The sequence below is a fragment of the Solanum lycopersicum genome, chromosome 3 (genome assembly GCF_036512215.1).
Source record: "Solanum lycopersicum chromosome 3, SLM_r2.1".
NCBI lineage: Eukaryota > Viridiplantae > Streptophyta > Magnoliopsida > Solanales > Solanaceae > Solanum > Solanum lycopersicum.
In genome coordinates this window covers 64,710,175-64,735,744 of record NC_090802.1, presented here as the reverse complement: position 1 = coordinate 64,735,744, position 25,570 = coordinate 64,710,175, and the positions used below count along the sequence as shown (strand labels likewise).

General features: G+C 33.1%; 3 protein-coding genes and 1 non-coding gene across 5 annotated transcripts; 3 read left to right on the top strand and 1 right to left on the bottom strand.

The window, feature by feature from the left end:
• The first annotated feature begins 3,211 nt into the window (after positions 1 to 3,211).
• Positions 3,212 to 10,182, top strand: LOC101263097 (kinesin-like protein NACK1). Of its 2 annotated transcripts, none has more exons than XM_004235700.5 (15): positions 3,212 to 3,371; positions 4,240 to 4,537; positions 4,644 to 4,733; positions 4,835 to 4,935; positions 5,290 to 5,406; positions 5,494 to 5,575; positions 5,666 to 5,733; positions 5,836 to 5,895; positions 5,980 to 6,104; positions 6,349 to 6,547; positions 6,673 to 6,783; positions 6,867 to 6,956; positions 7,041 to 7,994; positions 8,114 to 8,439; positions 8,540 to 10,182. In XM_004235700.5, the coding sequence occupies exons 2-15, from the start codon at positions 4,300 to 4,302 to the stop codon at positions 8,865 to 8,867; spliced, it is 2,889 nt and encodes a 962-aa protein (XP_004235748.1). In that variant the 5' UTR covers positions 3,212 to 3,371; positions 4,240 to 4,299; the 3' UTR covers positions 8,868 to 10,182. The 2 variants fall into 2 exon arrangements, with proteins under 2 accessions (XP_004235748.1, XP_010318630.1); XM_010320328.4 differs by having other exon boundaries at positions 3,246 to 3,371; positions 4,226 to 4,537.
• A 3,253-nt stretch (positions 10,183 to 13,435) lies between these two features.
• LOC101248467 (L-Ala-D/L-amino acid epimerase) lies at positions 13,436 to 18,545 on the bottom strand. Its single transcript, XM_004235737.5, has 7 exons — positions 17,871 to 18,545; positions 16,050 to 16,160; positions 15,734 to 15,950; positions 15,184 to 15,517; positions 14,323 to 14,384; positions 14,126 to 14,198; positions 13,436 to 13,711 (listed from the first exon to the last, which is right to left on the bottom strand). Coding segments are annotated over exons 1-7 (1,305 nt in total). The 5' UTR covers positions 18,378 to 18,545; the 3' UTR covers positions 13,436 to 13,710.
• Positions 18,546 to 21,714: 3,169 nt separating this feature from the next.
• On the top strand, positions 21,715 to 23,130 carry LOC101258243 (reticulon-like protein B9). Its single transcript, XM_004235771.5, has 5 exons — positions 21,715 to 21,940; positions 22,043 to 22,223; positions 22,375 to 22,516; positions 22,613 to 22,682; positions 22,787 to 23,130. Exons 1-5 carry the CDS (start codon positions 21,841 to 21,843, stop codon positions 22,951 to 22,953), a joined length of 660 nt encoding a protein of 219 aa, XP_004235819.1. The 5' UTR covers positions 21,715 to 21,840; the 3' UTR covers positions 22,954 to 23,130.
• Positions 23,131 to 25,323: 2,193 nt separating this feature from the next.
• TRNAL-CAG (transfer RNA leucine (anticodon CAG)) lies at positions 25,324 to 25,404 on the top strand. The gene has a single exon. It is a non-coding gene; the product is annotated as a tRNA-Leu (tRNA).
• The last annotated feature ends 166 nt before the right edge of the window (positions 25,405 to 25,570 follow it).

Sequence of the window (25,570 nt, the reverse complement as noted above, 5' to 3'; positions counted from 1 at the left end):
ATCTGTAAATTGCAATTTAAGTGCAGAAAGTAATTAAAGAGGCAATAAAAATAGAAATAGAGTCAAGGCAGCATTTCGACATTGATTCAATTAGCGTTTAATCGTAGCTTTAATTGATATTATAAAAAAAATAAGTGTTTATAGTTGCGTTTAAGAGTAAATTTTGAAATGAAGTTGTGAAAGAAATGGTATGACAGAAAATATTTTTGAAAATGTTTGTTTTAAATAAAAAAGATATCAATTTAAAAGTATTTTTTTTTATGTAATCTAGTAAAACACTATTAGAGACAGAAAAGGAAGTGATTGAGGATGGTGGGGAGAGGATGGTCAAGGGTAGGGATTGGGGGTTTGGTTGTTGGGGAGGGCCGGGGTTCATAAACAATAAATCTGAAATGTCTCTTATCAAATTTATTTTTTCCAAGTTTCATTAGAAAAATAATTCACATTTTTAAGAATATTATTTTTTGAAAAAAATATGTTTCGTTCTCCCTTTTATACAATTTATATAACATTTTTCATTCTCGAGATCAAATAATTTAAATTTAATTGTAAGTTTATGCATAAAATTTTTGAAGTGAAATTTATATACTACGTATAAAGTATCTTAAGTTAAAATAATTGACAATTCAAAATATTTAAAAAAATATATGAAAAATTTACTATAAAAAATAAATTTATTTGAATCTAAAAATCTAAAAAATATTATATAAATTGAGATAGACGAATAACTTTTTAACCAATCAAATATGAAAAAATCTATAATTTTTTCTCTATTACAAACACGACGTAAATTGGATTTAGAAGATCTCACGTTTCACGCGGCCATGTGATTATCGCTACGACTAGAAATATTTTGGTATTGTTTATCTACGAACAGTGTGTCCCTTATTGTACAACGTTGAACAAAATTCAGTTATTAACTCAAATTCGATATTTGTGTTAGGAATAATTTAATTATAAAATATAAGTTCATAAACTAAAATTTAAAATTCATAAACTTTTAAATATTAAATTTGTCTCTGTTCATTTGGTTGATTTTATATATTGTTTTCAAAATTTTCTCTGTTTGTTTTTCTCCATTTTCTTTCCTTCTCTTCTTCTGCACTAAAACACTGCTGACCACATTTTGACCCGTTTTCATAATTTTGTACACGACGTGACGCACGCACACATGTATCCCTCTTCTTGAATCGAATTGATTTATGTTATTTTAAAATAAAATCATAAATTATTATTTAAGTATATATTATATTAAATAATTAAGATAATTTTTTTAGTTTATAAAAGAAATGAAAATTTTTTAAAAATCAAACTGAATAGCCCTAAATACAAATATAGTTACATATTAACTATATGCTAAATTTATATAAATATATGTTTGAATTTTTTTTAAATATAAATATAATTTAGGTCGTAGACCTCTTTGGTGACTACCATGGGCCTTTATCCTTTCATTAATCATTTTTATTTTATAGAAAAAATACTAGTATAACAGAAGTCATTAAGCAATACGGCGAAACCTATGCTGACACTCAAACAAAAGTTTAAGATCAAATAATTCAGTAACAAGGTTCTTGGTGAAGGATTTAAGTACTTCTTCAAAAAAGTACACTTGTGAAAACGATATTCTAATAATTTTGAGGTGATATTTAAAAGTAAAAAATTCATCGAATCGTACCAATGTCGAAGAATCTATTTTTGGTTATATATTATAAAAACTTGAAAAATTAGAATAGTGTAATTTTTAAAGAAAAACCAACCGAACCATTAAACCTGATAACACACTTGTAATTTTCTTCAAAATCATCATGGACATAATAGTAGAAATAAATTTATAAAAGACTATATAACCAAATGTTCCGTAGAATCAAGTGTTGAACTCGAAGAAGAATGTATAAAGGGCTTTGTTGGCTTCCCCAAAGGGATCATCGGCGATATTTCTTCTGATCGTGAGGGAGAAGATATGAAAGGCTTTGGTGGAAATTGGATGGCCTCTAAGTTACCTTCAAGCATTTCAATTGCCTTACACATTGGTGGCCTTTCAGTTTGTATGCACCACAAAACCTACTAGTATCATCTTCTTAGCAATTTCTTCGTCTTCTTTGGTCGTGATGCATTGTATCATTGAACTTTATTTTTTATATCAATAAAATCACTCAACTTAAGCATTAATGTCAATAAATCATTCAACCAAATTTATCATTAGAAAAATAAAAATAAATATTTTTAATATCTGATCACAATTAAAATAATAAATAAATAGCTTACATTACTACTTTATTACAAAATAAAAATATTAATAGATAATTTCACCAATTTCATTTGATAAATTTATACTCCTTCATTGCAGTGATGCCTACCACTTTATCTTATAGTGTAGTCAATTTCATCTGATAAATTACTACTACTTCATTTGATGGTATAACAACACTTGTTATGATGGTTTAATCAATTTGTTGTTTGTGTGAACGACGCTAGCTCGGAGAATTTTAGGTTTAAGTTTGATAAGTTAATTTTTTATTTTCAACTTTATATTATTTTATAATGAACTAGTAATTTTGAGTCATTTATTTAGTAATTTAAATCCTAAATATAGTATAAAAATAATTTATATGTGGTTTTAATTTGTTTTAACGATAAATATGAGTGAATGATTTTATTGATATAAAGAACTAAGTTAAGTGATTTTTTTGATATAAAAAATAAAATTTAATTACTTTACTAGATAAATTCCTCAAGTTGAGTGACTTTTTTGAGATATTAACTCACTATTTTAAAAATGAAGTAGGACCAAAAGGATAAAAAAAAAAACTTTAAATACTTATCATATAAAGAAATATGATATTCTTTTTGAGACTGAAAAAAAAAAGGACGCAACATAAAAATTGAGACAAAAGAAATACTACTTTAGTTCAAACTTATAATTTTTTATGGTAAGAAAATCACTCAAATTTGTTTAAGTATAGAAAAAAAAGAACTAAAGAATGAAAAAAAAGAAGAAGAGAAAACAAAAAGCCCTAAATTGAGGGGCATAAAAGCAAATTATATCCCATCAGTTTGTCTCTTTTGTCGGAAAGAAATTAATTTACAAATGACAAATCACTAAACCGTTAATCCTAGAGCGCTGCACCGCAAGATCGACGATATATTAACGAGATAAATAACGAAAAGTCCATTTAAACACGAGATAATGAACTAGCCGTTGGGGACTCGAAATTCAAAAGCCCCAATTTACAGACGGTATCAAAGAAAGAGACACACCATTAAGCTCACACTCTTTCCATTTCGATAACCCTTTTTTCTCTCTCAATCAGATTTTGTCTTCTCAGATCTCAGGCGCAAATCTATCAATCGTCTTCTGTTCCTTTCAGGTAAATCTCATGTTGAATTTCCTTTTTCAATTTCAGGCGAAAATTGGTGCTAGCTAAGATGCAAATTCTGCTTCATGTTGTTAGATTTTCTTGCCTTATTTCGCTCAATGATCTTCACTTATGTAGTAGTAGTAAAGTAGTTCGTGAGCCCGATGGTCTATCAGAAACCCCTCTCTGCTCAGCACCTCCGTTCATGGGATTACACCGATTATGTTGTTGTTGATTTGTTTTCTAGTTAGTGCTTGCTGTGAATGTGACTTGAATTTGGTGGAATTTAGCGAGATTCAGATTAATTTGTCAGATAAGGAAGACCTAGTGTTTAAATCGGTTGTCGAAGTGGAGAATAGGAAAGTAGACTGAGATCTTAGCGATTTGGTTTCTCTTTTTCGTGTAAAGCTCTCTCTTTTTTGTATCTAACTAATGTTAGGTTCACTAGTAAAGATATGCTCATCTTGTGTGTTTCTATGCACCATAAACAGAAATGAAGTTTAAAATTTTGGGTTTTAATTTTTGTAGTGCCTGGGAGAGGAGGATGTAGAGGTCTAGGGGTGTTTCCTCACTTAGTGTCTTGAATTTGAACCATAATGTTTAAATGTGTTTTTACCAAGTTTTCACTCATTGTCACAAAAGAGTAGCATCAGCATGTGTTGTCTTATTCCACACCCGCGGGCTTAAAAACCTTTGATTTGTCTCTATCTTATCTTACCTTTGCCAAGAAAACAGGACAACTGTTTTCCTAATCATAGTTGACTGTGTAATAAGGATATTTACAAGTTCTAGCACTGAGTCAGAGTGTGATTAGTTTTCTTTTTATAATAAGATCATCAAGACATCTAAGAATTTAAGTATCTCAGTCTTGTGTCAACAGGCCTTTGCATTTTTCAGCTGGAGTTCATTTTGGAGGATTACTAGTCTAGTTCTAGTCAAGATGACGGTTAGAACTCCTGGTACTCCAGCTTCAAAGATAGAAAGGACTCCAGCAACAACGCCTAGTGGACATCGAGCTAAAGAGGAGAAAATCGTTGTAACAGTAAGATTAAGGCCTTTGAACAAAAGGGAGCTTTCAGCCAAGGACCATGCTGCATGGGAATGCATTGATGATCACACAATTATTTATAGATCACTGCCTCAGGAACGTGCTGCTCAACCAGCTTCGTTCACATTTGGTAATTGACACATCCGCTGTTTTAAATGTTCTTGTCATTTTGTCGTCTTATCTTAATTTAGACTCTATAAAATCTGATTGAGAATGTACATTTTCTTTTATCTCAGATAAAGTCTTCGGTCCAGATAGTATAACTGAAGCCGTGTATGAGGAAGGAGTAAAGAATGTGGCCTTATCCTCTTTGATGGGAATAAATGGTAATTCTCTTCCCCCTATTCTGAAGGGAGGTTTTTTATGAACATCTCTAGCTTTTGGAGACCTTTTGATCATAGACTAATTTCCAATCTTTGCATCTCAGCAACCATATTTGCATATGGACAAACCAGCAGTGGGAAGACTTACACAATGCGAGGAATTACTGAGAAAGCTGTCAACGACATATATTCCCATATAATGAGTGTAAGCTTCATCATTCTTGAGCAACTGCTATTGTTATCTGATACTTCTTGACGTCAGAATTTTCCAAGGTCATTGAAGACACGTCACAAATGGGATTACTAGAATTAGTAGAAAAGAGTTGTTTTAGTTTGAGATATTTGAAGCATGTAGTTTATATGATCTTTATCCTAGATGAGTAATAAATGACAAGTCAAGTAGTTCCTTTGTCTTGTATTTTCTGCAAATACATCATGTCTTATACTAGTTTCTTTAGCTTTGAAATAAACCAAAAATTTAGTCTTTCTTAGTGCCATTATCCTTGGAAACTGTTGCTGATTCTTTTATTTATTTTTGGTCATTTGACAATTGCCATAGACCCCAGAAAGAGAATTCAGAATAAGAATATCTGGACTGGAGATCTACAATGAAAATGTCAGGGACCTATTGAATTCTGAATCTGGTCGAAATCTCAAGCTTCTTGATGATCCAGAGGTAAAGTTGAGAGAAAATTAGTGGACCTTCAAAATTATAGTCTTTACTCTCTGTATCAATTTATCATGATATATTTTTAATTTGCAGAAAGGAACTGTCGTTGAGAAATTGGTGGAAGAAACAGCAAGCAATGACCAGCATTTGAGGCATTTAATTAGTATCTGCGAGGGTAAGAATTTGATTCTTTTCAAAGTGATATTGCTTTATTTTAGTTTTCCCCAGAAAATCCATCTTCAACATGTACCACTTAAAACTGCAGCTCAGAGGCAAGTCGGCGAAACAGCCTTAAACGATACAAGCTCACGATCCCACCAGATAATAAGACTGGTTAGTCCTTAATTGTGTGCCGAAAGTCTTGTGTTCCCGAATTGAAATCCCCTAAGCAACAACTTTTCTAAACGGACTTCTATAACTTCTTATCATATGCAGACAATAGAAAGCACTCTTCGTGAAAGTTCTGATTGCGTGAGGTCTTATGTAGCAAGCTTGGTAAATTAACCTCCTCCTTGATTGTTTTAGAGGACACTTAAGAGAGATAGAGGCAACTTTATCATTAATATATCTGTGCTGCAGAACTTTGTTGATTTGGCTGGGAGCGAAAGAGCCTCACAGACAAATGCAGATGGTGCCAGGCTTAGGGAAGGCTGCCATATAAATCTCAGTTTGATGACTCTTACAACCGTTATTAGAAAGCTCAGGTCTGTTTTCACTTATGTGACAGCTGTGTTTCTTGTTCAAGTTATTTCATCATCCCTGTCGTCGTGCATGTAAAGCATGGACAAGTATTTTTGTGCTTCTTTAGTTCTGTGATGAAAGTTAACTCATTGGTTATGCTGATGACATAACCAACTAGATAAGCTTACTGGAGTTGATAAACTTATTTTGTCACTGCAGTCCTCCAAATCTGATTGGTTCATTTCTTTTGTTTTTTCCTGTAAGTAGTGTGGGCAAAAGAAGTGGTCATGTACCCTACCGGGACTCAAAACTGACAAGAATATTGCAACATTCACTTGGTGGCAATGCCCGTACTGCTATAATATGCACGCTTAGCCCTGCATCTAGTCACGTCGAACAATCTCGCAACACTCTCTTTTTTGCTACCCGAGCAAAGGAAGTCACAAACAAGGCACAAGTGAACATGGTATATACTCAGTAACTTGTCTAAACCTTATTGTGAATGTGTACCTCTCGTATGAGATGTACCTCATTTTATCTTTTAAGTTTTTAACACAAATATTGAACTTTTTCTCTTTCCTTAAATATCAGGTTGTTTCCGACAAACAGCTTGTCAAGCATTTGCAGAAGGAAGTAGCCAGATTGGAAGCAGAGCTGCGCACCCCAGAGCCAGCTAATGAGAAAGATTGGAAAATTCAACAGGTTCATCAACGATGAATTTCCTTAAGAAAATGAAATTTAAGTGTTAGCATTTATTTAACTAACTGACTGGCTGGCCCTTTTAGATGGAAATGGAAATCGAGGATCTGAAGCGTCAAAGGGATCTTGCACAGTCACAAGTAGACGAGTTACGCAGAAAGCTTCAGGAGGAACAGGTTTGTATCTAAGTTTTCTTGCATTGTGCGTCATTCACAGTGAAGTAAAGTTCTCTTTGTGCTAATATTGAATTCTTGAACCAGGGACTGAAACCATCTGAATCTGTTAGTCCAATTGTGAAGAAATGTCTCTCATTCTCTGGCACATTATCTCCAAACCTCGAAGAAAAAGCACCTTTCGTTGGTGAAAGAACAAGAAACACAATGGGAAGGCAGTCAATGAGGCAATCTTTGGCAGCACCTTTTACACTCATGCATGAAATTCGCAAACTCGAACATCTCCAGGAGCAGCTCGGAGATGAAGCAAATCGAGCACTGGAAGTACTGCAAAAGGAAGTTGCATGTCATAGGTTAGGTAACCAGGATGCTGCAGAAACTATTGCTAAGTTGCAAGCAGAGATCAGAGAAATGCGTTCAGTACCGCCAGTCCTCCGCAAGGAAGTTGAAGTTGGAAATGTCGTTGCTGTCAATAAGAGTGTCAGTGCCAACCTGAAGGACGAGATAGCCAGACTTCACTCACAAGGAAGCACAATTGCTGATCTTGAAGAACAGCTAGAAAATGTCCAGAAATCATTGGACAAACTGGTTATGTCTCTTCCAAGCAATAATGATCAACAGTCAAACAATGACACCACACAAAAGGCAAAGCATCCATCAAAAAAGAAGAAGTTGCTCCCATTGGCCTCGAGCAACAGTATCAACAGGCAAAATTTCTTGAAATCTCCTTGTTCTCCTCTGTCAACTGCACGACAAGTACTGGATTGTGAGATTGAAAATCGAGCTCCAGATTTGGATGATTTGTCCTGTGAAATTCAGCCGATGCATGAAAATGAGACTCCTACAAAAAGTGACGGAGGAGATATTTCATCAAAGGAAGGCACTCCATATCGCCGTTCCAGTTCTGTAAACATGAGAAAGATGCAGAAGATGTTTCAGGAGGCAGCAGAAGAGAACGTCAGAAACATAAGATCGTATGTAACAGAACTTAAAGAAAGGGTGGCCAAACTTCAATACCAAAAGCAGCTCCTTGTATGCCAGGTAAAACTTGTACTCTCTTTGTTTTTGTGTCACACTAATTGAAGTTGTTGAATCTCCTCCCCTTTGGCGCAATTAATAGTTATCTTCAATTTTACTTTATTATTTGTTTGTGCCTGTAGGTGCTTGAGCTGGAAGCAAATGAAGCGGCTGGATACAATTTAGAAGATGACGAAAATATTCATCAGATACCAGAAGAGTCCCCAGTTTCATGGCAAATCACATTTAAGGAACAGAGGCAGCAAATTATTGACTTGTGGGATGTTTGCTATGTCTCCATTATTCACAGGTCACAGTTTTATCTGTTATTCAAGGGAGACCCTGCCGATGAAATATATCTGGAAGTTGAACTCAGGCGCTTGACATGGTTACAACAGCATCTGGCAGAGCTTGGAAATGCAACCCCGGCCCGTGTTGGAAATGAGCCAACAGTCTCTTTGTCATCAAGGTATTTTTCTTTTCCCTCTTTCCACACGGTCTATTTATTAAATGCAAGTCTGCCTCAAGCTCAAACTCTAATGATTCTATATTTTCCAATGGAATAACAGCATTAGAGCTATAAAGAGGGAAAGGGAATTCCTTGCCAAGAGATTGACAACTCGACTGACAGCTGAAGAAAGAGATTATCTGTACATAAAATGGGAAGTTCCTTTGGAGGGAAAACAGAGAAGAATGCAATTTATTAACAAGCTTTGGACAAATCCTCATGACGAAAAGCACGTAAAAGAGAGTGCTGAGATAGTGGCAAAGCTCGTAGGTTTCTGCGAAGGAGGTAACATGTCAAGAGAGATGTTTGAGCTTAACTTTGTCCTTCCATCAGATAGGAGGCCATGGTTTGCTGGCTGGAACCAAATCTCCGACCTTCTCCATATCTGAGAGAAGCTTAGATTCTTTTTGTAAGTAAATTAATTGTATCGCGTGTTGTTTTTTCATGTACATGAAACTCTCTGGAGCCTCCCAATTTTGGAGCCCCCCAAGTTGTTCCATTACAACTGATTAATTTTAGAGAAGTACGGAAGATTGGAATTTGAGGCATCACATCATGCAACTTCATTGTCTGAATAAAGAATTCAATTGAAATTGTGTCATATGTTACTAGATTAGTACTTGTTGTTCTATACAATCTTTTTGCACAAGCATATATGTTGTACTATGGGAAAGGAAGAAGTTGGAAACAGAGAGGTTTGATATAGAACTGTAGTTTCATCTAGATTGACGATAAGGTAACAATATGCCCCATTATGAGTTTAATTTTAGGTCCCAACAACACATTCTAGTGTTCTTCCTCACAGTGGATTGACAAACTCTCCACTTTGATTGACTTGATGTATTATGAGTCTGTTTGGTTATTTCGGTTCCACTTACATTCCTACTATTTTGAGTTTTCTCGAGCCTTTCTTTCTCCGGTAGATATCGCTCTTATTTATTTATGTCCTCTTTTTGAAAGTTTTCGATCTTGAATAGAAGCAACAAGAGATGGTAATTTGCAGGAATTAAAAGCACATTAGTACAAAAAACTGGATCATCACACCCAAGTTGAAAACTTGCAGGTTAAATTTTTGCATTTAGATCCAAGGCCAATGATGCATGATAGAGACATAAAGTCATAGAAAAATACCTTAAGAGTAGTTATGACAGAACTTGTATCCAGATGTAGACATAGCATAATTTCATCTCTTTTTCATTCACGAGTGCATAAATAAAGCAAAGCAAAAACACATGATGACTAAAACAAAGAGTATAGATGATGGCACACACAGTGACTCTCATGAGATAAAGAGTGCAACAAACATATTATTTTCACTTCTCACATACAAGACTTGGCAAGAATCACATGATTCTTCAAATGCAGTATTAACACTTGGGGTAGGGAACACCACAAGTATTAGCGACTTTCTTAGCACCAGGGGAGTTGACATAGTTCCTTAAAGTTGGGTTCTTGAGATAAGTGCAGAGACAAGGCTTTTGTTGCCTGATCCTGCTGCAGCAGAGTTTAGATGGTGCTGACTTTGATGTGATCGCGCTAAGGCAAGGGCTCAGCTGAATCGCGCTGCACGTTACAGCTACAGAGATGTGTGCTTCAGCAAGAAGCAGAACTAGAACTGTGAGTACTGCAAGCTTTGATGCTGTCTTCATTACTGTCACTTGAAGCTGTTTTTTTTTGCTTCAGTAGATAAGAGAGAGTTGCTGCATTTTAACATAGTTAATAGCTCAATTTATAGGAAAAAACATTGGTGAAAAATTGAATAGTGAGGAGGGATTTTTTGTTCAGAAAGTACAATTAGTGCAATTTGTTTAATTACCTCTTGTTATGATTCACATAATTATGGTACAACCCAAAAATTATCAAGTCAACATGGGGCTACACGCGTGAATGGGCCTTTTTAATTTCCACGAAAGTCCGTCACAAACAATTGTTGTAGTAGAAGTAGATGCTTAAACTGTTCATCAGTTCAAAGGTAAATCAAAGGCGAATCAAGAATTTGAAGTTATGAGTTTTGAATTTTAAAAAAGACAATTTACTTACTGAGTTCTAAAATAAATTGTTACTAAATATATATTAAATAGATTTCTTAACACGACTAGCTCTGCTACTTCTCAATGACTGAAAACAAATGTAAAATTCCATGACCAAGAAATTTCCAAATTGGCGCAGCATCGACCAGTCATATCAATCTCAAAAGTCTCCTTAATTATTATCACTTGCGTTTTGTTTTAGGACGGTAAAATGTAAGTGATAATACGAAAGAGAATATTAAAAATTGTGATAGAAAAGAAAATAGACACTACAACAAAAGAGATATTTAGTGACAATAGATTTTCATGTTAGCGACAATTTGAATTAATATCATTGCATCTAGAGTGAGTAGAATCGTAATAGCCTTAAACAATATTTATACTCGGTTATAAATATTCATATTTTTATTGACACAATTTTTTTAAAATTTATTATAGAGTACCTAAAATTTAAAATAAATAAATAAGAGAGTAGGTCTTTAAGCTCAATAACAAGGAATAGTTATTTTAATGCCCATAAAGAGTACATTATAGAGAATCATCAAGATGTATGATTTAGTACTTTGCTTGTATTCATGTGATAATTAGTTGTGGCATGCATACCAGTGATCATTATTCTTTTGATGCAATGAGAGTGTGCATTCTAATAGAAGGGACCCAATTGCTCCATTTTTTATTTTATTTTCGACGACGATATTAAAATCCGATTAAATTTGATATAGCATGTATCATACGTCATGTTTAATTACTTTATTTATTTTTAAAAATATAAAATAGAAATTAGAAATATTCTTGGAAAATTGAAAGTGAAAGACAAGTCGATTAATGCAATAAAAATCAGGCCATTCACTACTAATGCAACCTAATTCTTGGATGTTTCTGATCTAATTTTTAGTTGAAAAGATGGAAAATAACAACAATTTACCCTCATTGTTTTACACAATTTAATTTCATGTTCAATGTAAACAAATAGTGATGACCACCGTAAATCGAGTTCGGAGTATAAAGGGTGAAAAATTTAACAAATTTTTCAAAATGATATTTGAAAATATTTTTTTACCAAAATGGTAAAATCGTTGAGGAAGCAGCGATTCTGTACGCCGGAGTTTTGAAAAATCGTTGCTATAGCAACGATTTGAACATTTACATTTTTTTTTGAAAAAAAATTTAAAAATAAATCACTGCACGAACAACGATTTATATAATATTTTTAAAAAAAAAAATTAAAAGAATATCGCTGCACCTTTACCTAAATTTGTTTATTTGAGCACTTAAAATTCGAAAACAAAACAATAAATCAAATAATTTATTTTCTTTAATTAGTTTAAAAATCAAATGTTATGTTATAATAGCATTATAGGAGCCCACTTGGACTAATTAATGTCAACAAGGGCACCTCTAACTGGCTATTGTGGGTTTGGCAGTGACACATCAATATTTTATGTTATGTAAATCGCTACAAGTGCTTAAAAATTAAAAAAAAATTAATTACGTAAATCGCTGTGAGAAATTATTTTTTTTAGGTAAATTGTTGCCTTTGCAGCGATATCTTTTAAAATTTAAAAAAATATATATTATGTAAATCGCTGCAAGTGTAGCGATTATTTTAATTTTTTTTAAAAAAAAACTGGAAATGTACGAATCGCTGCTTTCCAAAACTCCGGTGGAAAAATCGCTGCTTCCTTAGCGATTTTACCATTTTGAAAAAAAATATTTTCATATACCATTTTAGAAAGTTTGATAACATTTTTCACCTTTTAGGGCAGAATTCACTATAAACCCTTTTAATTTGCATCAATTTAAAAGCAATGAAAATAGTGGAGTGTCCATTTTGTAAAACAGTAGGAGTATTCATAATTCATCATTTATATTGATTACCCATGAATCAACGCATTTGATAATGAGGTGTACTGTTGAGTACTCAAATTTCTTTGATATATAATGGGTTAGTGCATGTACCTCACCATAAACTTGAAATAACAAATATAATGATGCGATACACGATTACTTATTTGAGATGAATTGATTGGGAATTTTAAGGTCTGAATTTATAAAAATATATTTTTTAATATCTGTTATTGATGGAAAATGAAAGTTGCGTTTGAGAACTTAGCACGATACGGACCCTACACAACACATATTGCAACTTGCTTTCGGTGCTAAGTGACTTTATATTTATTTTCTTAGCTTTAATGTGCACAATATGCTTTCATCATTATACTTAATTCACACCTGCTATTTATTTGTTTAATTATATGATTATCTGCTAACCCCCTCTCATGTTCACTATCAAAAGTATATGCTTCTTCAAAAACCAAAAAAAAAAAAGGGTACCATTAATCATGTCATTAATAAAAAGTATATGCCACTATTGATTCTATAAAACAAATCATATGTTGAAAAAAATACTTTTCGCTATAGTTCATCTGATCATTTTAATCCATAATTTTTTACGAGGGATAATATATTAATCATGTTTCTTAATTCTTCACATCTTTTATTTATCTCAACGATTCGAGTTGTATAATTTCTTGTGTCGATATGATTTTATTGTTAGTATAGCACTACACGAAATTAGTGATTGCATTGGGTAAAAAGTGGGCATGATGGGTTCTCCATTATTCATTGTTAAATACGAAAAGTAATGTTACTTTCAAATGCATCTAGATCTAACACATGGAGACATGCTCTTCTAGTTAATATATAGGGATAATGGTCCATCCCTCAACCTTTTTGTAGTCTCGTTGAGTCTATGACGTATGCCTAACTCAAACATAACACGTGCTACTCTCATCAATAGACCAAAACCCAGGGCAAGTTGATGGGGACATTTTAGTCCAAACTATTATTATCTTGAGCTCATAAGACATCATTTTTTTCACTAGAATTGTGTGCCAAAGCTAGATGATAGAACAATAACAAACAAATTAGTACCAAGAGTCTGGCAGATTGATTTAATATTTGTTGAGATTGTCAAAGAGAAGATCAAGCAAGACGTTCTCAACTAACATCAATTTCAACAGACAATAAGACATTTACATATTTGTTTACTCTAAAGATTGGATATTCTAGCATTGTGTTCCAATTCTTTGGCACATAAACATTTCAAATTTACCAACGACTAATTCACAAGTACATATGCATAACTATAATTAGGTTGTGAGTGACAATCCTGAAGAGTGAACAAGCTCCGCTACTAATATCTGCAGAGAATTTCAAATATTAGAGCGAATAGAGTAATCTCATACAAACATGTTTTTTTCTGTCAAGAACAATGTGATTTAGAGCAAATCACAAAAATCTATATAGAACCTTTACTAGTCTTGTAGGTAACAGCTGAGAGGTTTAGAAGGGGGGGGGGGGGGGGGTTATTTGATAGTCAACATCTCTTGTTACTGAAATAAAATGCAAGGATGTATAAACATATAATCGACCTTCAGTTTTGTTCTCATATGCATGAACTGCCGTTCTGCAGACAATCCACACGAGAGTACACACCAGTAATAAGATAAAACATGTAGAATTGGGACGTCACTTTAATAATCATGTTTGCTGATTGTTGCTAGAACACACGAGACATGGTTACCTCAGACTTTAATATTAAAAATCAAACTTACCATGCAATATTCTCCCAATGAAGAAAACCACCGTGCCCTCTAGCATTTGAGAAGCTGTAATCAGGTCCAGAAGCTGGGGTACATAAAGAAGTGAGCAATGCAGTTTATCAGATAAATTCAGTACAAGCAAAAAACACTACATACTGAGATGTACTTGTGTCATAAGTGAATGTTCTGAGGGAAGGCAAAAGAAGTACCTTCATAACCCCCAAAAACTGGATCTTCTGCCAACAGAAGGGGTGTGTCTAGGTCAATGAATCTGCAGAGAAGTTAGGTACATAAATTAGAGAACCAATCAAATTGGATAGATATACTGATGTCAACTTCAGTGAAGTATTAAAATACTTCATAGAATTTAGCACAAAGTTAATCCAGTCATAGTACTATCTCTATTTGTTTAACCCAGTGATTCGGTTAATACCATGTTGACTGTTGAGTTTGGGTGATACAGGGAAGGTGGGAGAGAGGAAGTAAAATAAAAGGTGCAGATTATCATCACTTGCAAAGTTCAAGAGGGGGATGGAAGATAGAGCAATCAGCTTTATAACTTGATCAAAAATTGACTAGATAAAGGAGGTAAATCACATTCTCTTCTCTTCTATGGGTATCAACTGACATGTTGCAAAGAATTAATAATTCACCAAGGCAAAATAAACCAATCCTATACCCTTCTCTTCTCCATGACCCTTATAACATTGCATAAACGGAATTAAGATTAAGATTCAGCTTATTGTTATTTTGTTTTCCGAAAGAAGAACGAATTTATTCAACATTACTACTGAACATATCCCAATTAATTCTCCAATTCCTAGTGTCTCCAAGTAGTGGTGATTGTGAAACCAGAATCCAAAGAATTGAACACTGGATTATATTAAAAGGAGAGACAGCAACAACCAATTTTGACCACCAAAGTATCAATGTGTGACTGCCAACTAGAAAGTCAGCTGAATTGCCAGTATGGTGATAGTTTATAAGTCAACTATATTTCATATTTATGTGAGTATGTCTCCCAGTAATGATGATAGATTATGAGTTTGCAACTTGCAATAGAAACTTACTTGAAACATCCAAGGCCAGCGGCTAGATGACCAGCAAAGCCCATGGCAAGCCTGGTTTCAACCATACCACCGATCATCAGATTTAAGCCCGAGGACCTCACCAAGTCAATAATTTCCAGAGCCCCAAGCACCCCAACTTTGGCAAGCTTAATGTTAATGACATCAGCAAGACTTTCTTGCACTATCTTTTTAGCATCAACCAAACTTCGACAACTTTCATCGGCAGCAACAGATACCCCATATTTGTCCTTTGCAATCTGACTGACATGACCAAGACCTTTCCAATCATCTCTATGAACAGGTTGTTCAAATAGCACCGGAGTGACATCCATTTCTGACAGGAAATTAGAGATTTATTATTTTCTCTTTCGAGCGTATAATGATGTATCCAAGCAACTGAAAAAACCTAATCTTTATCATAGAGATACGCCTAATATATGAGAGGGAAGATACAGAGAACTGAGATTCAGATTCTTTGTCATTCCTCTGTCCGTACAGATAGGAGAACATTAGATCTAGATTATAACTTTAAAAAAGAAAAATAATTTACCATGCAACTTTTCCAGGACTTTAATAGCTTCATTTGCCGTGTAACCTTCATTAGCATCTAAGATAAACAAGCAATCAGGATGTGCTGCACGTATGGATTGAAGCACTTCAATGTCTCCGTTCAAATTCTTGCCCACCTTAAGCTTTAAAGTCTTGAAACCTTGTTTACGATACTTTGAAGCCAGTTCAGAAGCTTCCATGGGTGAAACAATCGGAATCTACAATAAGATGATTCAGGCGCAAGTTCTAGTAAACTAACAGAGGCAGAAATTATTGTGTATTGCCAACTGAAGTAGAATAAGAAAGAAAGCCTCAACTGTAATGTCAGTAGATATTGCATTAGATACTCCACCAAATAGTCTCCAGAGAGGTATTCCAATGCTGTTCGCTGCTGCATCAATCAGTGCCATCTCAACTCCTGCCCTGACCTTCAATAAAGTTAAAATTTGAATCAGTATCACACAAGTTTTCAGTTCTACAAAGATGAGTTTGAAAGATAAGAAAAAACATAGTTAAAGTATATAAGGGCTCCAGGTAGCTTGTCAATTATTCCTGTGAATAATGTAGTGTCCAAGCTGGAGGCAGCAGCAGGACTACTGTAAACACACAATACGTGTTTAGTCCAATGTATTAAAAATGATCCATCACACTAAAAAAGGCTTACTAGTTTAGCTTCACAGAAAGGATTTCTGCATATAACATTACTGAAAACTAAAAAGAGATGCTGACTGAAGGTAAGTCAAAAGAACCAGGCGAGAAGGACAATTGAGTGTGCAACAAAACAGAGAAGTTATCATCATATAGATATAGAGACTCAATAAGAAGGATGAATCTGGTCCATGTATCACAATCTAGGGTCCATCCCATAAACTATATAGGTCAATATAGAAAGGCCAAACATGCAAACTAGTCAGAATACTGTGCCTTCCAAGTCACTTTCTTTTTCCATAACTGTCTTCCAAGTCACTTTCTTTTTCCAGTTTCGCCTAGTCAGAATACTATGCCATAAGTGTATCCCAAGTCACTTTCTTTTTCCAGTTTCGCCTAGTCATAATACTATGCCTTCTATATCCTAGCCTCTAAACTCCGACGCCACATGCCAATGTAGATAAGCTAGACAAAAGGTCCATTGAATTGTTACAGTAACAAAGTCAGTCATCCACTCAATAACCATCGTATTAAAAAAATGTACTCCAGTAAATAACTCCATTATCAGCAATTTTATCTCTCACTAAGACCTAGAGAAAATATCATAAACAGATACGCCTATATCACCCAATGTTATGTTGACCTTTGAATTCCAATCCTAAGAATCAATTCCATGAGACACTTAAAATGGTGAAGCCAAAAGAAGCCAACAAACTAACATCAAGGTTAAAGAAATGTATCACTCGAAGGAAAAAAAGGGCTAACACATAGAAGATAGACACTATTGGCCTCAATTTCCAATCATTACTCCAACTTTGGAGTACACATCCAGACACTTCAAATCATGTCCACTATATCAATTGAACACTCAACAGTCCAACTTACAAAATGAACGTGTAGACACCACCAAAATTTACGTGTCACGTCAACGTTGAGTTCCCACAAGATCAGTGGGACTGAGTTGAGATGTCTAGATGTGCACTCCAAAGTTGGAGAGTATTATCCCACAAGATCAGTGGGACTGAGTTGAGATGTCTAGATGTGCACTCCAAAGTTGGAGAGTATTATCTAAGTGTTATGCCAAAAGAAAGAGGTTCAAAATTTTCAGTACAACTTCAGTTTGCACAGAACATACAACAGATGGAAAGCGACTTAGTACCCTACTAGGTTCAACAAGAAAAGAGGACCACAGTTCACAGACCCACATGGATCAAAGCCAAACCAAGAAGAAATCAAACACTATTGTCTTTTTCTTTTTTACCCCCTCTCCAAGAGCTCCTACCACTTTGCTCGCTTGGTGACTCGAACCCACAACCTTAGAATTGGAGGTGTTGAGTATTAACCATTTGAGGGGACCCCTCTTGTCAAAATCAAACACTATCAATATCACAACTGACATCAAACAGAGTTAAAGGGTAAACATGAAAAAAAAGAGTTCCTATTACATAATCCATAATGACAAAGCAAAACAAATTACAGGCATAACTCACAGAAGCAAAATCATGTCCAGGGAGCACGTCGCCAATTTTTGTTAATGCAACATTTAAAGTCATTTCACGGCTCTGCTTCAAGAACTCACAGGCTTCAGCCGCTTTTGCTAAGGCAATGGATTGATCCTCTGCAGTCACAGATGGAAGAATTGGGGCTTCACCCCACCCAACACAGCCATTACTCAACTCAACCCTAATAGCTACGTTTTCCACTTTGTCCAATCTTGATGATGCAATAGTAAAAGGAGCAATCAGTGGCACGTTCAGTGGCCTCCCTTCCGCTTTATGAACATCAATTGTCACTGTTTCCATCAAATTCTTGAACCCAAAGGTTGTCGCTGTAGGTGCCACCGCCGGCGTCGCTGCCGCCATGCAGGCTGTAACAACTTTGGGATTCTTGAAATTGGGGGTAAAGTTAGAAACTTTAGACAATTGGGTGCGTAAAGAAGCAGTAAAATGAAAGAAACAGTGAGTTTGGAAGTTTTGAGTAAGCCCAATACGATCCATCTTCTATGAATTGCAGTAAATAGTGAATTTGAGCTTCACTGATTGGCTTTTGGACAGAAAAGGGAAGATTTGAAAAAAAAAATGTCATAGCGATTATCGAAACTTTGTTCTTATACTTGTCCTCTGCTGACACTGTGATTGAAATACTGATAGTTTTATTTTATTTGGAAAAAAATGTTTGTCTATATGTGGGAGAATTTTGAAAAGCTTTTGTCTTGTGTACTTTGTTTTGTTATATTTATATTTGGATAATGCATAACTGTGTCCTCAAGTACAAAATTTTATAAACACACTTATATTATAAAAATCTGTTATTTTTAGAATTTATTTTATTAATAGTTTATTATCCTTTTCAATCTACCTAAAATTATCTTGTATTGATTTTTCTTTTAAGCTAGTGCTACGTAAAATGAAAAAAGATAAAAAATTACTTATAAAGTAAATTTAGAAGATAATAAGATTTTAATATAATATAAGGATACTTGTGCATTTTTTCCATATTTATTGAAATATAAGGGTTGGTGGGCTATAAGATACAACATAATATTACACAATATAACATAGCTTATATAAATTTTATTGTAAAGTATAGCGTATACAAATCTTATTATTGTAGAGAAACGATTCTTAAAAATGACTCTTAAGGCATGAATTTTTTTTTAAAAAAAAAGGATATTGATGTGAGTTATCATTCGAGAGAAATAAAAAAAAATATAAATTTTTTTTTTATTTTGAATCAAATAATTTAAATAGGATTTGAACTTATGCCTAATTATGACCGCTCTATTATTGAACTATTGAGAAATAATAGGAAGAAAATTTGATAACAAAGTTTAATTTATATATTATCAAATTCATAAATAATATGACCTTAAAATTTTCTTTGTAACTTCTTCCCCTCTTGCATTATAATTGAAGTCTTTCTTTATTTTATTTTAAGATATTATAATATTTTAAGAACGGAAAAAAGATTTTTAAAAAATATGTTGTTGACGTAATGAAAATGATCTAGAATTGATCTTTCATATATTGAATCATACTTAATGTTGATTTTCGGATTAAAAATATCCCTCCTACTATTTATTGGACTTCAATTGCTATTTATGTTAAAAACGTATTTTTCATTTAATCAAAATTTACTCGTATCGGGTATTTATATCAAATTAATACATACATTTTATTTTACTTTATTAAATCACTTAATAATACATTTTGCTTAGCTTGTTTAAACACTCGGTGCGAATAAATTTTTATTTTTCTCTATCTATCGTTTTGTTATAATTAAATAAATGGTACTGATTTATTAGGTCATATATCGATACCAACTAATAAATAATCTGATTCATTCAAATTTATTTGTTAAGAATTGTTGAAGCTAAAAGGACATTTTTAATTTGAAATTATAAGTGAAAAATAATTAGGGTCTAATAAGTTAAATGAGGACAAAATTGAACTATTTTTAATACTTAAGAGGAACTTCTTTTTTAATCATTTTCTATATTCAAAAATCAAATTATTATAATTTGGGGTGTAATGATAGTAGCGGACTAGTTGAGGCATTCATTGTCAATGAAAAATTGAAATTTAAAAATAAATTATTACAATTCAAAACATTTGATTAATGTTTTTGTAAATATACTAACATGAATTTAATTTAATCGAATAAATAAATTTTTCAAAATATAATTGATTAAGATATATCACACTGTATATAATCTCACATCAATGTACCTATCTAAGATCCAATTACAATTCACAACCAAATAAATAAAGAATTTATTTTTAATTAAAACATGACAGCTAGCAATGTTTAACATGTTTAGCACCTAATTAGTAATATTTTTCTACGAATTTAAAACACATAGGGTCTCGTGAGAGTGGTCCAACATTAATTAAAAGTTAAAACTTTATATTATACGATGTCTCTTGGATATTTCCTAGGGTTATTTCCCCATTAATTCTACAGTTAATATCCCTATTTGATCTCCAAAGGGTGAATCCACTAATGCCTTCTTATTAAGCTAAGTTTTTGTCCTATTTGAAAAAAAAATCGGTTTTTTTTATACTCCAAACATCGATGATATAATACGGAGATAGATTCAAAATTTAATGAGTGATTATAGTTATTTGAATTAAAATATAGAATAATAATAATAATTTTTAATAGATTTCTTAATCTATAATACTAAGTCTAAACAAAAATTATAAAATTCTCAAAAACCTTTTTGCAACATGTTGTCTTTAGTATGCACTCTTTTAATATTTAATACAACATCAATCTAGCAAGACACATGCAGCTTCAAATTGGCCAACAAAAGCAAAAGTTTTTTTTATTTTTAATGCAATAAAGACAATTTTTTGTATGTTAAAAAGAGTCGGTTTGAATTGACTTTAATTTATGTAATTTAAAATTAAAATAATTTTGTAGAATTTGATTAAATAAAATAAATATTTTAAAGTACTTATATTTTAGCCAAAATAAAATGAAATAATAACAGAAATCTCACCTTTTAATTTACTTATTACCATTATTCCCTGTAAGTTTTATAAATTTTCAAAATCTCTCATTTTTCTCTTTAAGTCAAAAATGTCATTAATGTACGTGACTCTCTATTAATGTATCCGACCCTCTTTTTAATGTATTAGCTCATGTATCTGATCCTCTTTTAATGTATCAACATTTTGATTTTTTGGACATTAATATATCCGGACCCTTCATTAATGTATTCAATCCTCTTTTTAATATATCAACGCATGTATCCGAGCTTCTTTTTAATGTATCAACGTTTTCATTTTTGACCATTAATATATATGGACCCTCTATTAATGTATCCGTTTAAGGGATTTATATAATTATAAACTATTAAGGAGGATAAATTGTTCTTAAAAGTATGTGATTTCTGTAATTTGCACTAAAAAGTTTAATTTGTTTTATAGCTATATCCCTCAACTTATTTTTTATCGCGCTATATTCATCAACTAATGAATTACTAAATTATTTTTCACATAACTAAAATTTCATTTCAATTTTACCTAAGTATCATATAAAACGTCTAGTGACTTTTATAATACTTAAGGCAAACTCGAGTGACCTTTTAGTTACAAAAAATAATTTGATGAGTTTGGTGATACTCCGATAAAGTGGAGTTGATCTAGCCATGTCCACATGCAATTTTAGGCGAGAAACTCATAGTGTTAGCCTTTTGTAGGCACATGTAATGTACACAAAGCTTAAAAAAAGGACTAAGATGAGATACTAAAAGTTTGCAAAACGAAAAGCATAGAAGAAGATGCAGGGCACTAAGAGTAGGTGCAATACAAAGTTAAACTCTATGCTCAAGAAATTCTTTTCTTCCCCTTTTTTTCTAGTTTCTTGGCTACGAAGCTTAGTACCAAAATACACTTATTTAAACTTATTGCCTAATAATCGAGATTTACGATACATTACCAGAATTTCATAATCATGGCAACTTATTCATCTGATTCTGATAATGATTTTGAACCAACATCAAAACTTTTAGGCCGCCAAAGGCCTATTCATTCTGTTTTAGGAGGAGGAAGAGGTATCAGTAAACTTTAAATCCTGAATCTGCCTCTCTGCTGCTAATATGAGTGGTAGAAAATTTGTTATAACATTTGAAATGCTGCATTTCACTTTTTTGTAGTTGCGGACATATTGTTATGGAGAGACAAGAGACTTTCAGCTGCGATTCTTATCGCAGTTGCAGTAATGTGGTTTCTATTTGAAGTTGTGGATTATACCTTTGTGACTCTGCTTTGTCATGTTTCCATCACCACTATGTTAATAGTCTTCATCTGGTCTGCTGGTGCAGATATGTTTGGATGGTAAATCCTCTTCTTTTCCCGTCCTATGAAAGAAAACATATACATACACACAGTACAGAGACGGATTCAGGATTTAAATTTAATCAGTTCAGCTTTTATGTTCATAGCACTGAACTTGATTTAGATTGATTATTCATATGACATTTTGCAGGACACCTCCAAACATTCCCAAAGACATATTAGTGGATACTTCATTTGTAGATGTTGCTTCAATAATACACAACAAGTTCAACAATTTCCTCTCCATATGTCACTTTGTAGCATGTGGGAATGATGCAAAATCCTTTTTTTTGGTATATGATGAATCAAATAATTTAATTAATCATATCCTTCATTTCAATAGATTTATTATATACATAAATGAACCAATGCTAAATTTCATGTTTTAGGCTATCATTTCTCTCTATATATTATCAGTGATTGGAAACTATATCAGCACTTTGAACCTTTTGTTCTTTGGTAAGTTTACTAAGCTATTTCTCATTCTTTTATTAGGAACATAACATAAGTCTCTTTTTTCATCCATTAATGTTAAATTAAACTTCTCTGTATTTGTTCACAAGGTTTGTTGTGTGTGGAAACTCTCCCATTTTTCTACGAGCGATACGAGGAAGAAGTCGACTATGTTGCATATAAAATTAAGAGACAAATGAGAAAAACTTACAGGAAGTTCAATGCAGAGTTTCTAGGCAAAATTCCCAGAGGACCAGCCAAAGAGAAAAAGGGTTAAAAATAAGTTGGAAGCACAAAATTTGGAAGTGGACTTATGTTGTTTTGTTGGATATCCAAAATAATGAAATTTGCAATTTGATCAATGTACAGTAATTCAATAGCACAACCTTGTAAAATGTATTTGCAGAACTAGTCAAAATTTCAATGATGCATCTGAAGTTCAAAATGGGAAAAAGGTGCATAGTGTGTTTGCAATGAGAGCTAGGAGCACGTCACGATTTGTGAGTTAGGAGTACGTCACGATATAAAACTTAAGTGGAGAAAGGTAGAAAAGAATAATGATTATTATCCATTGAATTTTGAACCGCATGCACGGATGGCCTTAAAAAAAAGACTAAATTAATTAAATTGATAAACACTAAGAGAGAAATATAGAAAAAGAGAACTTTAATGTTTCCACATATATAGTTTGTGTGTCCTTTTTGGAAACCACCATGTTAACCTCAACAATGAAGCTTGTGACCAAATTCTGTAGGCATGTTCTCTTTTAGTAAAATATAACTGAATTATTGCACTAATTTGAATTCCCACTAATCTAAGGATTAGATCGCACTAATTACAACCTACCCAAGATGAGTATTAGCAAAATATATAATTAATTATTCTAATTTGATGCAAATCATGTAATCACTATATGAGGTATATATTCTCACAAGTGAAATCTGAGAAGGATAGCATCTACGCAGATTTTAATTTATCTCTACAAGGTAGAAAAGTTATTTTCAATACACTCATCTGGTCGTATTATGGGTAAGGTTTGTGTATAGTTCGTCCTCTCCTAATCCCACTCGTGGGATCATACTGATTACGTTGTTGTTTACATGCATTACGGAAGGCTTCAAATCACATGAAGCCAACTGGACTTAGCTAAGGACAGAAGACAATGAAAAATAAAGCATATAAACAATACTAATTAGTTGAAATTAAGATCTAACTATTATGATAATTAAACTATATTAAGTTTGGTGGGGACAAGTGTTAGATTTGGAGAAACTCTCATTTGAAAGATATTAGTATAATTTATCAGTACTCGGATGAAAAGGGCCCAAAGAGTGCATAATAGAAAATTCATATAGCGGCTATCTGATAATTTTCTTTATATTTCTAATTAGAGGTTTGAGATTCGAATTTTGGGATATAATTATTTTCAATAATGGTAAGGGTTTTTTCAGGTGCGAATTTAAATTTGTCAAGTCTCAAAGTAATTCTGATTCTGAATGAGAGAATTATAAGATGAAAATTCACGCAGCGAACTGCAATTTAATTTGGAATTGAGGTGTCATACTAATGGACTCATTCTCACACAACATAGAAAGGGACAAAGAAGAGTGGGATTCTGAAAACTCAAAATCCAACTCTTGATAGTGGCTATGTGTACCCACACAACATATGAATAAAGTTGCCATTGTGAAAAGTTTTAGAGAAGACTTTGAGAGACATTAAGCCAAGGGTCAATTTTAGTGAATTTGGCCTTTGCAACAACTATATATATAACTTTTCCTCCCCTATCTTCAATTCCCTTCCAAAAGAATAACACAAAAAACAGAACAACAAAACAAAATGGCAAGGGAATTGAGTGTTTTAATTGATGGAGAAGGATTTGGAAATCTTGGAACTAATATTTTGCTAACGTTCATGGGAATTTTGGCTACGATTTTCGGCGTAACGTTTGTAATCTTGTCATGTGCACAAGGGATGCCAAGAGATAAATCAGCAGCAACAGAATCAAGTGCCTACGAAGGTGCTGGATGTGCAGCAGGATGCGGTGCAGGTTGTGGTGCCTAAAATGTGTAGGAGGTTAAGAATCTAGAGTCGGTAGATTCAGAATGAATTTCCTAATATTAGAATTTAGAGTCGGTGGAGTCAGAGTTTTAATTTTTTTAGCGTATGTATACCTCTAGATCAATCGAAAAATAAATGAATTTCATTTGAACGTACAAAACTCGTTCCAAATGTACCTCAACCTGAATGTATTTTTTGTCATAGCAATCATGTTGAAGTAGAAAGTAATAGAGAAATCCCCAAAGCTAGTAGCCTAAAACTGTTTTTTTTTCTTTTTGGTGGAGGTTCAAGATTTAGTACTATTTTCTTAACTTCTTTTCCCTTCACTTATTTATGCTCAAATATATCAACGAAGTGTTGGCTGTTATTTGTTTGAGGTCAGACGCTCAAACTAAAGGGTACAAGAAGAATCAAATAACAATAAATGTTATACTCAATAGAGCTCATACTGTTCCCAGTTTCCACACAACTATGAGTTATTTTACTTGTGTATATAGCTACAATCATGCAGTGGCCACCAAGAATGTAAAATTAAATAACTGGATGCAGACTTCGTATACCTTTATATTGAGTAATGCAACACATTGTCAAGATGGCCGAGTTGGTCTAAGGCGCCAGTTTCAGGTACTGGTCCGAAAGGGCATGGGTTCAAATCCCATTCTTGACAAAAATACTTTTTTTTCTCCAAATTTAAATTCATAACAATCTCTGGAGTGCATAGCACTTAACTTTAAAATATGTTCACATGAAGGCTCTGTATTGCATCCATTTTACTTTCTTGTGTCAAAAGATTGAACCTAGCTAACAGTGTTTATCAATTACCTTTTCACCAC